This window comes from Talpa europaea (genome assembly GCF_964194135.1).
Source record: "Talpa europaea genome assembly, chromosome: 11".
In the NCBI taxonomy this organism is placed as follows: domain Eukaryota; kingdom Metazoa; phylum Chordata; class Mammalia; order Eulipotyphla; family Talpidae; genus Talpa; species Talpa europaea.
Genome location: NC_140078.1, coordinates 19,749,793 through 19,763,199, shown reverse-complemented (window position 1 = coordinate 19,763,199; position 13,407 = coordinate 19,749,793). Strand labels below are relative to the sequence as shown.

At 47.0% G+C, this 13,407-nt stretch overlaps 1 protein-coding gene across 3 annotated transcripts in view; it reads right to left on the bottom strand.

Annotated features, from left to right (window-relative positions):
- ZNF341 (zinc finger protein 341) overlaps positions 1 to 13,407 on the bottom strand; it is a gene marked incomplete at both ends in the record, with an annotated part of 48,898 nt that overhangs the window by 34,637 nt on the left and 854 nt on the right. For 2 of the 3 annotated variants that reach the window (XM_084247461.1, XM_084247459.1), the window contains 4 exons: positions 2,134 to 2,385; positions 4,262 to 4,411; positions 7,019 to 7,215; positions 8,744 to 8,854. In XM_084247461.1, coding sequence (XP_084103587.1) covers positions 2,134 to 2,385; positions 4,262 to 4,411; positions 7,019 to 7,215; positions 8,744 to 8,854 — 710 coding nt within the window. Of the gene's footprint in view, positions 1 to 2,133; positions 2,386 to 4,261; positions 4,412 to 7,018; positions 7,216 to 8,743; positions 8,855 to 13,407 lie in introns of those variants that run through there. The other variant, XM_084247460.1, reaches the window with a different exon arrangement.

Genomic DNA, 13,407 nt, shown 5'->3' with positions numbered 1-13,407 from the left:
CTATTATGTGTCTAGTTTCATGAAGGCAGGGATTTTTGTTCTGCTTTTGTTTAACACTCTAACCCCAGGGCCTTTATTGCTCTAACCTCTAAAGCAATTTTTGGTAGACAGTAGGCACTGAATGAATGGATTCCTTTAAGCATGCACTGGGCGTCTGAGATGGCGCCAGTAGGTGCTTCAACCAGATCTTATCTGTTGGCCCTTGGTACCTTTCCCACATCCTCCACTGAAATGCATAAAGCCACATTCCCAGGCTCCTTTGCCAGCATGGTTCTGAGAATGTAATTATTAGGTTCTGTCCATGAGAAGCAACTGCATGAGATAGGGAAGGCAGAGGGAAGGAGAAACCACTCTCCTCCTCTAGTAGCCAGCAGAGACAGTCCATCATGAGTGTTGAGGGACTTTGACGACTAGCCCCAAGGATGGCAGGGCAGCCGGGACACCAGCCTACAGATTCATGTACTCTGGGTGCAGCAGCCAGGTCCTGACTCTGGGTCAAGTGATGATAGTCAACCTAAAAATCAGAGGAGCCTGTCAACCTTGACTTTTGCTCCTCTGGCCAGATCATCAGCTTTGTAAGCACCTAACTTCCTGTTTTAAATCCCTCTGCCCGAAATGGCTAGACTGTTTCTCTTTTCTTTACCTACTGTTTCTCTTTTCTTGATCAATACAGCACTCAATAAATATTTGTCACATGAATGAATTCACCCATTATTCAAGTCACTACTGAGAGATTATGTGACTGCCACTGGGTTAGCTCCCATTATCCCCAACAGCCCTAGGAGAGGAGTTCCCATTTCAGAGGGGAGGAAACTGAGGTCAGAAGGCTCTACTCTGGCTACCTACAACCCTGGCCCCATGGACCAGGTACTCTGCTAGGTGCTAATATTCTGCTTTGACAGAATTAAAGACCACTCAGGCTCTGCCTTCAAAGAGCACCCTTGTCGATACGGAAAATAACAGCAGCTCCCCTGTGCCGGCCCCTCTGCCTACAGGGCTGCCATCATCCGCTCAGCATCTTACTGACTTAACTTTTTTTTATTTGACAAAGTCCTCAGGGAAGTTTGCCTTATTCTCCCAGACCAGGAAAATACCCCTGAAGGCTCTCACATCATGTGCTGGTGGTGGGATTTTCCCACCAGTCTGATTCTCTTTACACAGAGATGCCACTTGATGTGGGCTGTCTGTATGGCCAGATTCTAGGTCTGGGTTAATGTGCCCTCCAGTACAGGCAGGCTCCTTCTTTCATAACCCTACCCTCTAGCACTCATGTCTAGGCAAGGTCTTGATAATAGAGTGCTCGTAGCTCAGAGCTCTTCAGCAGCGAATGAGCATGGTACATGTGAGTGACTGCATGATGGCCTCACTTCTTCACTGCTCCCCATACTCATGTCCTTTGCGGTGCGACTCTGCAGCTCTTCCCATGAAGAGGTGGCATCTATTTCCCTACTCCCAAAATCTAAGCTGGCCTTGTGCCCTGCTTTGACCAACAGAGACACTGTAACTTACAAGCCTAAGCCTCAGGAGTCCTTAAACATTTCTGCACCTCCACCATGGCAAACGTGCTGGAGGATGAGAGCTGCATGAAGCAGAGCTGGGTCACCCCACCCCAGGCTATCCCAGAGCAGCTGGCAACTAATCCAGCTCCAGTCACGTGGCTGAGGCCAGTCAGGATCAGCACTTGCCAAGCTGACCACTGTACATGTGAGAGTGCTATACCACTGAGTCCCTGGTGCTATTTTTTACCCAGCCATAGTTAACTGATACACTGAGCTTGTTAAAAATATGAGATACTCATGCAGATATGCTTTTGGAATCCTCTTCCCAAAAGGCAGGTACTCTGACTACTTTGAGCACTCTCTGAGGAAAGCTTATATTTCTGCTACAATCTCTACTTCACACCACCTCCTCATGGCTTTGTATTTTCCATTTATAGGCAAGATGGCTTGATGAAAGTCCTTCTCCCCCAAGATAGGGTATACTCTGAGAGCAGGGATCAGGTCTGGTTCTGTTCCCCATAGTATCTCCAGTACAATATCTAGCATACAGTTGGTGCTCAGAAAAGGTCTAGGTTACTCATGCTGACCATGACAAGTTTCCCCGACTTTGCTCCCACCCCCAGGCTCTGCTCACCTCCAGGGGTGGGTAGGGTTGCATGCCCAATGCTTGGATCTCCACCGTTCCACTCCCAGCCAAGGGTGCTGGGGCATTGTACACTTCCACCACGCCACTCCCACCAGGGTTGGCTCGCCCAGGGGGGCCCAAGTTCTGGGGTGGGGGTGGTGGGGGCTGGGGGGGTGGGGGTGGGGGCAGTGGTGGAGGCGGGGGAGGAGGAGGAGGAGGCTGGGTGAGGTAGCTGGGTGCAGAATGCATGTTCAGGCTGCTCTGAAATCAGAAGAGAAAATTAGAGCGTCATAGTTTCTTGCCAGCAGCTGCCATGCTGAACAGTGAGCAAGGGCATTTGCCTCGGCCAGCCATATAGAGAGAAGAATCCCCCACAAGACAACTCAGAGGCTGGGACTGTGCCCCTTTTCTCCATGGAGTCAGCAAAAATGGCTCATCTTGTTGTGGAAAGAGTTCATATAGCTGGCGATGCTGCTGCTGGTAGAGGGCGTGGCCTGCAGGACTTGCTCCTGCCTGGCAGGTTCCCTGTGTCAATAAGGCCGTTTCACCCACCTGGGGCACTGACCGTACTGTGCCAGCTCACCAGGACTGCCTGCACAATGTGGTTTATGGTGAACACCGCCTTCTCTTCTGGGAGTCATTATGGCTTTGTGCCTAATCCCTGGCCTTGGAGTTTCAGGTGTGTTCCCCAGCAGAAACACCATACAGGCTGCCGCTCTTCACTGTGAGAGGAAGACATGTGCTTTGCGCGTTCTCGCCCCTCTTCCCCAGGAGGGAGAACTTTGGAAACCTGGATTCCTCCAGGCTCCAACTGATGTGCCTTTTCCCCTGACTGGTCCTGCTATGCATCCTTTTGCTGTAATAAGCCATGGCCATGAGAATAACCATCCTGTGTCTTGGGAGTCTAGAGAGCCACTGAATGGGTAGGTTTTCACAAAACCCTGCAGCATAGCCACTAACTTCTAGAAATTTACTCTACAAAATAATCAACCAGGTGGGCAAAGATAAATGTATATGGTGGTTATTTTAGTAGTTTCTATAACAGCAAAAATGACAGTGACCTACATGCCCTTCCATAGAAGCCTGACTATACAAAGGGTGGTCCATCCACATGATGGAATTCTTTGTGACTATTAAAATGATGCTGCTGGTTAGTACTTTCTAAAGTACTCTTAACTGCTATTCCTTGAGTTCCAGTCATACATGTTTGGGGGAAAATCTGAGGTGACATAATCTAAAATATTTTTGTACTGTTAGAAAAACCCAGGGGCAGAACAAGGGGAGAAGTATAATGCTGTTACCCTGGGCTGGTGTGACCAGAGGGTTTTTGCTGGTCAGTCAAAAGGAGCTATTGTCCCAACGGACACTGCAGAAATGATGCTGAGCGGTAGTCACAGTTTCAGAACAGTGCATGTAACACAACCCATTTATAATAGATATGCATCTTATGTTAATATAAAAAGCTGTTTCTATCTCTATTTGCATTCAAAGGCCAGGAAAGCCCGACATCAAACTTTTAGTAGTGTTTTCTTTGGGTAGAGGGACTCACTAATTAACTTCCCAACTTTCATTTTCAACAATTTCATACCTACAGAAAGGTTGCAAAAAGAATACAATACTTTGGGGGCATCCCTGATGGCACAGGGGTTAAGTCTCGGTGCTATCACCAGGAAGGCCTGAGTTCAATCCCCAGCCAGGGAGCTGACCCACATGGGGCAGCAGACCTCTCCTGTCTCACCCACTTCTACCCTCAGCAGTGTATCTCAATAGATCCACCTGTTCTGCTCCCCACTCTCTCTGGTGAATCCTCTTAAGCCCACTGCCCCGCACCTCTGGCCTACACCTCAGTTCTTGTATACATAGATTAAAAAAAAAAATCTTAAAAAAAAATAAATAAATAAAATAGTAGTCAAAATATCCAGGATGGCTGTTTAACCCCAAAATCATGCTCTGGATCCCAACTGAACATAGCAGCTTCCCACATACAATATGGCTGGCCAAGTGGAGGCTGACAATCCTCCTCAGCATGGGAGAGAGCTGGGGCCAAACCCTCTTCTTTCTACAAGATTCTGAATCCACAGGAGCCAAAATGCAGGCCTGGGATCAAGACCCTGTGAGAAGCCAGCCTTCTCCTTACCTGCACTGGTGGGGGTCCCTGGGGCATGGGCTGGTCCAGGGACGTGAAGGCTGACATAGCAGACATGAGCACGTCATCGCTCACCAAGATGTTCCCTTGCACCAGGGTCTGGATTAGTGGGGATGGGGGCACTGTGATGTACGTGGAGATCTGGATGGGAGAGGGAAAGAAAGGATATGTTTGATGTTCTGGAAGGAAGAGGAAGGAGTGATACAAAAGATCTGGGTTCTAGAGTTCCACAGACCTGGGTTCCATTTCCACCTCTGCTGCTCCCTGCTATGTGACTCTGGGCAAGTCATTCCACTCTCTGAATCCCTATTTCCTCATCTATCAAAAAGAGGAGAATAAGTACATGCCTTCATGTAATGACCCAGAAATAATACTTCCAGGTAGCCGTCCTAGAGAAACACACATGTCCACAGAGAGTTCACAAATAAGAATATTGTGCGTGACCTTATTTCTAACAGTGAAAAACTGGAAATAACCTTGGGGTCAATTGACAGGAGATGAAGTACAGGAAAAAAAAAATTCAGTCATAGGATAAAATATTATACAGCAGGTAAAAGATACTGCATGCATGAAAAATCAGATTCCATTACAATATAGAGATTATATATTCTTATTTTTGAAAATCTAAGATAAGATGACTGTGATTCCCCTGTGAATACTTCAAAAAAAATGTGAAAGTCTCTTAAAAGATAGAGCAAATACTATGTCTTTGGAAAGGAGGGAGAACCAGCAAACAGCTTCAGTCATGAGATGGGGGGACAGTGGAGGGCAGAGCAGGAGCTCATTTCCTCTGCACATTCTGGCAATTAGACTTGGGCACGTGTCTAAAGGTGGGGGGGGAAATCAGTGCTCACTTTTTATATTTAAATATTCAAAATGATTCCAATTGAAAAACAATATCCACCAGTAGTTATCTGGTGGCAGGGAAGAAGCAGAAGGGAAATATGTATTACTTACAAATAATCAAGTTAATAATAATGACAGTAATACACTCTCCAGGTCACAATGGGGATGAAAGGCAAACCTTACAGAAGTGTCAATCATGTGGTGACTGATCCTCTCAATTGATGTTTGTTTGCTGCTTTTCTGCACTGGGCAGCCCTTGGCATCTAGCTAGATCAGCTGTCTCTGTAGGGTCTCTGAGGAGGGCAGTGACTGGAACCCTGAACCCAAAGACCCTGTCCAAACAGGATGTTCTCACCAGTAACCTAGCAAGGACAGAGCAGACAGGCTGGGGAAATGCCCCATGTCACAGCCACAAAAGGCAGTGGAGATTTTGGCTCATATATTTTTATAATATCACATGAATTAGGCCGAAATGAAAAGTGGGAAATCACATTCCTATCTACTCAAGTCACTCAAGCAGGACAATTGGCATTTGCCCTTAACACACCATTTGTTTAATTATTTCCTTGTCCAAGACTGGGGAAATTTTTTAATTTTTTGGAAAAAAAAAAAAAGAAGGGGAAGAGGGAATATTTTCTTCCAACAAAACTCCTGATGAAGGAGTGAGAACAATGAGTATGTTCTATGCTAGGAGATTTCTGTGGCCACTTGAGTAGTTTCAATCTCCATGTCCTACAGATCTGGCAGGGCGAAAGCTTTTATTTTGGTGGCAGGAATTATGTTTACATGACAGCTGAAGACAAAGTTTCAAAGGAATAAAGAGACAAAAGGAAAACAGAAAAATTCAACTCCTTGACCTGGCATCCTGAGACATGCCCAGCTTCCTTTATGAGGACTCCTGAACCGCTCAAAGAGACCCCCAATCAAGGAGTCTTTGCTCCAGCACTGTGTTCTGAGTGAGGATCATGAAGGTTTCTCCCGATACCTGCAGCCTGGCCCTCTCCCCTGATCTCCAAACTTGTACACCCGGCTGCAGCGCCACCACCTCTTACTTAAAGATCTCAAATCCAACATGGCCTGACATCGCCCCCAAATCCTCCTCACTCTTTTCCACTTTAATTAACAAGAACTCTAACCGTGGAGTCAACCTTGACTCGGCCTGAACTCACACCCCACATCCAATCTATCCATAAGATGTAGGCTCCACATTCAAAATATTTCCAAAATCTCTACCCTTCTCTTCACCTTCACTACCCCTGCTCAAGCCACCACCACCCACTGCCCAGACTTACACAATAGTCCTCAATGGGTCTCCCGTCTTTCTTGACTCCCATCAAAATCTATTCTGTCTTGCAACCAGCGGGATGTAGTTAAAGTAGAAATCAGATTAAATCTCTCTTCTGCCCAAAACCCTCTAATGGCTCCCATCTCACTCACAAAAGCTCATAAGGCCCAGACGATCTGCCAGGGTCCCCCTGCTGCCTCTCCGTACCATCTCCCACTCGCTCAGCTCCAGCCACGCTCACCTCCTTACTGTTCCTGGAACAGCACACTCCTGCCTCAGAGCCTCTGCATTTGCTGCCCCCTCCTCTTGGAATTCTCTCCCCCAAACTGGTAGCATGATTCATTCCCTCACATCTTTAGATCTCTGCTCAAATGTCACTTCTTCCCAGAGGCATCCCTAAGCACCATTTACAAAAAGGCAAAGCCTCTACGCCTGTCATCCCCATCTCTCTAGACTCAAATTCCTGAAAAAGCATACTTCTATACACTTGCTTGGGTGGGCCTATTCCACCCACCTCCTCAAGGGCAGTGACATGGCAGTGCCCACACAGTACCTGACATGTTGTGGTTGCTCAAAATAAACTCACTGAGTGCTTTAACAAAGGATGGTGTGAATACCTGGCGATTGGCAGGAGGTGGGGCCTGCTGAACTGCTGTGGGTGGCGCCGAAGGTGTGTAGATGTTGTTGGTGGCCAGTGAGACTGTGGCCAGGGGCGGGGCACTCCCCTGGCACTGTTCCCGCTTGTGGGTCATAAACGCTGGCAGCGAGTTGAACTGTTTCTTACACTTCCCGCAGAGAAAGACATCCTCATCATCTAGGGATGATGCCCACAGAGCAGCAGAGAGAGGGGAGTAAGAGAAAAAAATAGCAAGAATAAATAGAGGGCATCAAAGTGAGAAACAGGGAGAGACCCACATCTGGGCCACGAGAACAGCAAATCTTAACAGCATCTGTGACTGGACGTGCATGTGTCAAGAGTCACCTTTGTGCTTCCCAGGAGCTAATTTTTCTAATCAAAAAATTAGAAATCAAGAAAAATTAAAGTGCGTTTGCTCTGGAGTTGAAAAATTCAGAATCTTTACCTTGCCTGAATTTATTCATCAGTCCCCAAACAGACCACAGGATTATACTCTGCGACCCTGTATCCCCTGTTCCCTCTAGCTGCCTCTCTCAGAAAACTCATTCTGCAAGGCTCAGCTCAGATGTCATCTCCTCCAGGAAGTCCCCCTCGGCCAGTGGCCACAAGGCACACCTCTCATACCTCCAAGACTATGCATCCCCTAAAGGAAGGAAACATGTTTTATTTATTACCATAACTGCAGTATCCCCTGTGCAGGGGATTCTCAAAGTATGTTTGTTGAATAAATGAATGTTTAGCTACAGTTAACAGCACCCATTATTAAGGGCGTACCACCGGCCATACTGTGCCAATCACTTGATATCTTGTAGCAGAAATGCCTAATTTGATTCAATATTTTCTCTTCCTTCTTAAATAAAACCACAAATTTTAGTGGGAAACACTGCCGTCTAAGGTAGACCACCTTTCACCCTTTATCTCAGTAGACAGGTCTGGAATGCGACAGTGGAAAGCCCATTCTGGGCTGCATGTTGAGGACAGCAGAGTCACAGAAATGAATCTGAATCTCACCACACCCACCCCAAATGGCCACCAGGACCACATGTAACAGAGAAATAAATTTTCATCTTGTACAAGCCCTAAGAAATGTATGCTTCTTAGTTACAGCATCTAAAACTAAATCCCAAATATCCTCACAAGACTTCAATGAGGTAGGACTATCATCCCCACTTTACAGAGGTAGAAACCAAGTTAACTCACTTGCCTAAGGTCATAGGGTAGGAACGAAAGGAATGAAGATTCAAACCCAAGTAGATATCTCTCTGTCCCAGCATGGTCCTCAAGTACTCAAAAATATTTGTGGAATGAGTAAATGAGTACACGGACTCACACAGAGCTCTAAAAGGAGTTCCCTATCCTCTCTGTGTCTAAGGGGCCTGACCTATAAATCGGAGAGATTCATACTCCCTCTAGCCTGTTCTTTTCACAAAAGAGAAGCTGAAAAACTACTTCCGGGTGAAAGGAGCAAGCAATGTCAAGTATCAGGGGTCCTGGCCATTCCCTGTTATAATTTCCCTATTTACAAGTGATTTCGAGAGTGTCCTCAGAGCTAAGCCAGAGAAAGGCACAAGCCTCAAGATCCCAGCTGGAAGGGATATCCTGGGGACCACAATGGACAGTTTGCTCCCACACCCCCTCATGAGCCCACCGGTTTTCATGGGGAGCCACTCACCCTTTCCTCTGGGGAACCTGAGCAAACACTCACCCAGTGGCTGGATAGCGGGAGGTGCGTTAACACTCTGGCCTGTTGGATCAGGGACTGCTCCTTGGCCATCCAACAACGATTGGACAGCCAGGACAGTCTGATTGTCCATTCCTGAAAAAAGAAAAGCAGCTGTTGGGAAGGTGGGCCCAGCCAGTATTCTGTTCCTACTATACCTTTATAAGCCAGACACCCCTCTGGCAAAAATGGCCAACTGTGCCTGGATACACATTCTCTCCTTCTACTGCCATAGAATACAAGATTTTTGGACAAAACTAGGTACCAGAAGAAAGATTACCCTTTCCAGCTGCTCTTGCAGTTAGGGAATGTGTAAGTTCTGGCCAATGGGATATAAGTAAAGGGGTTCTATGGCACCTCTGGGAAAGTTTTATTTTTTTTCTTTTTTAAAGATTTATTTATTTATTTATACAAGCACTGGGTACAGTCAGAAGCGCGGGAGGGTGAGAGAATTCACCAGAGCCAGAGCGGGGAGCAGAGCAGGCAGAAGGACTGAAGTACACTGCTGAGGGGAGCAGCGGGTGGCAGGAGAGGTCTGTGCGCCATGTGGGACCCTCCTCCGGTGGCCGTGGAGCAGCCAGAGATCGAACCGGCGCCACGGAGGTTTCGGGCAGCTTCGCAACCCAGCGCTCAACCGCTGCGCCACCGGGGAGGCCCTCTGGGAAAGTTTTCTTAAAAGCTGATGCGTGACCCCCTTCTTTGTCATACCATCCATCCAGCATCCTAGAACCAGAATATGGTCATAGGATCATGAGGACATGGGCCATGTCATGGGACTACAGCGCAAAATACTGGAAAGATCCCAGGCAGCTGAGAAACTCATAGAACACAGCCACGCCCTCACCTCCGGACTGGCTTCCTTGTCCAGCCTGTTCAAGACACCACTAAGATGGGCTCCTTTCCTGGCTGAATCTAACCCTCAGCAACACAGCCCCTCTAAAAACTATGTCACTGAGTCTTCCCCACACACACTTCCACAAATCCCACAGATCGATCTGGACTCCTTGTTTCCTTTGTTTTCAGACGTGTGCCTTTCTTTTCTGTTCTTCAATGAACAGTGTAATCAGAATCTGTGAAAGTTTTCTTTTTTTTCTTTTTTAAAGATTTATTTATTTATTTATACAAGCACTGGGTACAGTCAGAAGGGAGGGAGGGTGAGAGAATTCACCAGAGCCAGAGCGGGGAGCAGAGCACGCAGAAGGACCGAAGTACACTGCTGAGGGGAGCAGAGGGAGAGGTCTAGAGGAGGGTTCTTGAGAAACTGACTACTTGGTATTTCTCAGCCCCTACCTGGCCACCTGCCCCAGCTTCTAAGCACGTGCAAATTAGAACCATTAGCTCCTGCAGCCAAACTGGATCCATACTTTGCCCAGTTTTGATGTAAGTCATTCCCTCCTGAGGCCAGTCTTCCTTTTCCTCCTGCTCCCTCAGAAACTTGCCACTTCCTGGCCCCAGTCTGCCCACTCTCTGCAACGTCTCCTTCCCATCAGCAGTTACACATGCTCAGGTCTCTCTAGAATGCCCTCCCTGAAAATACTGGCTCATCTCTCACCCCTGCAACAGCAAGCATCACAAGAGCCTTGTCTGTACCCTCCATCTCCTCTGCCCAGCTTCCAACCCTTCCCTACCCACTGTAGAGGGGCTTAAAGCCCCCACCATTTCACCCAAATCAGCAAAGCTCTCCTGGCAGTCTCTAGCATTCCTTTCTCTGGCTCCAGTATGTCACCCTTCCCAGATCTTCTCCCACCTTTCTGCTGGCTCCTTCCTAGTCACCTCAACTCTCTTCTCCTGCCCACCCCCTAAATGTTTCCATTTTGAAAGGTTCCTTCTATCTGGACTCTTTCTCTTCTCCTTAAGTGGCCTCATTCACCCCTCTAGTTCAATATCTGGAGTCCCAAACCTGGGGTTCACGTTGCCCTGAACGCTGATCTATCATTTCACGCAAAGTTGTATGTTTGCATTTGTATGCAAATCTGTACATTTGTAGCAGTTTTATTATTAATAGTAAAAAACTGGGGACCTCCCTGGTGGCACAAGGAAATTATCCGCAGCCACTGTAGCACGAGTTTGATCCCCAGCCAGGGAGCTACCCACATGGCACAGCAGACCTCTCCTGACTCGTCCGCTGCTCCCCTCAGCAGTGTCTTTCAGTCAATCTGGCTGTTCTGTTCCCCATTCTGTTTCTGGTGAATCCTCTCACCCCCCACACCTCTGGCCTGTACCCCAGTTCTTATATGCATAAATAAATCTTTAAGAAAAATATTAAAAAACTGGAAACAATACAGATGTCCTTCAATGGGTGAATGATGAAATCAACTGTGTCGTACCCCATGCCGGGTACTCAGCGATTAAAAAGGGAAAAATTATTGATATACAAAACAACTTAGATTGTGTATAGCAAGAACACCCAAGTACAATTATGTTGAATGGAAAAATAGCCAATCTCAAAGGTTACAAACTACATGATTCTACATATATGACATTCTTGAAATGACAAGATTTTACAAATGGAGAACAGATTAGTGGTTGCCAGGCATCAGAAATGGGGGCAGAGGGTAAAGAGGTAGGAGTAGCTACAAAAGAGAACACCTTGTAGTGATGGAAATGTTCTGTGTAGTTACATTGTGGGAAAGTATGTAAAGGGAAGATGGGATCTCTCTGTATTAGTTTGCACAACTGCATGTGAATCTACTGAAAAAAAAAATATTTCAAATTTAAAAACAATTTCAAAAATACTACCTATCAAAACTATGGAGACAATAAAAAGATTAGTGGTTACCAGGGCTGGAGAGGAGGGATAAATAGGCAGAGCACAGAGGATTTTTAGAGCAGTAAAAATACTCTGTAAGATATTATAGTGACATTTACATGTTGTCAGTAGAACGTACACCACCAAGAGTGAACCCCAAGATAAACTACAGACTTTGGGCGATTATGATGTGTCAATGCAGATGCATCCTTGGTAACAACAGCATTCTGGTGAGGGGACTATGAGGCAGGTTCGGCATGTGTAGGGTGGGAGGAATAGAAGAAATCGCTGTATCTTTGTTACAGAAATCGCTGTAACTTTGTTGTGAAATTAGCACTGCTCTAAAAACTAATCTTTACAAAAATGCTGACTTTTTTCCTCTTTTGGTGATCCTCATCACACCACCACAAGGGCACAGCCCCTGGGGCACCTCTGGTTCTTCCATCAACCTGTCTCTCCACCCTCTCCCCAATTCTAGTCCTTCAGCAAATCTATCCTTTTCTACTCAGACGGCCATCCATTCTCAGGGAGACAACCGCAGGCACTTCCCTCACCTCTCCAACGCCACGCTGGCCCCCTCCAGTCTGTTCTCAGAGCAGCCAGGGTGAACTTCATAAAACATGCATCAGATTGTGTGGCTCCCCTGCTGAAAACCCTTTTTGAGCTCCATACTGATTCTAAGAAAAAGTTCAAAGGCTTCAGCTGTAGTTGCTCATCCACATGAACTAGAATCCTAGAAGTCTTCTCTCTCTCCAGGGCACTGCAAAAGCAGTTTCCATGCCCTGGTCCTCTCTGGATACCTGCGGTTCTGTTGCCCTTCCCCTAGCTGGCAGGCATCACAGTCCTAGGAACTGATTTTTCTTTTAATTTCCTCATCATTATCGTTCAATCCAGGAACACATCATTTTTTTTTTTTTAACTTTTATTTATTTATTTATACAAGCACTGGGTACAGTCAGAAGCACGGGAGGGTGAGAGAATTCACCAGAGCCAGAGCGGGGAGCAGAGCAGGCAGAAGGACCGAAGTACACCGCTGAGGGGAGCAGCGGGCGGCAGGAGAGGTCTGGGCGGCAGGAGAGGTCTGCGCGCCATGTGGGACCCTCGCCGGCGGCCGGGGATCGAACCGGTGTTGCAGAGGCTGCAGGCAGCTTCGCAGCCCAGCGCTCAACCGCTGCTCCACCAGGGGAGGCCCAGGAACACATCATTTAAAAAAAAACAAAAAACTTTATCATTGTTTTCTTTCTTCATAGCATTTTTTTTTTTTTTGCATACAAGAACTGGGGTACTGGGGTGTATGCCAGAGATGCAGGGGGCAAGAGGATTCACCAAAGACCCAGTGGGGCACAGAAAAGGCAGATCTACTGAAATACAGTGCTAAGGGGAGCAGTGGGTGAGACAGGAGAGGTCTGCAGTGCCATGTGGGTTATTTCCCTTGTGGAGATCCAACTCATGTTGCAGACGCTGGCAACAGCTTGATAGCATTGTCTTTAACCCCTGTGCCACCAGGGAGGCTCCTAATTCTGTAATTTCTGTAATCATTTGTTCTATAATTTCTGTATCCTGGTATTTTGTGGGGCAGAAACTGTGAATGGTTCAAAAAGTATTCCTCAGTCTCTCCAGATAGGAGGCAGCAGGGTTATCCTATTTCATGGTGAGAACTCTGATCCTCCAAGTAAAGGGACATGGCTGAGTCTTCTGTGGAGTGGCAGAACTCAAGAGTATCAGTCACATACCACCAGCCTGGCCTAGTTTACACTCTAATTATGGATGTACTCATCTCATCATCACACAGCTCCAAGAACATTCTTGGGTCTGTATTCCACTGTGCCTACTTTGTGCCAAGGTCTGGAAGTAGCCAAGGTCTCTTCCCGCCCCGCCCACCTGCCCTGCGGCCAGCAGG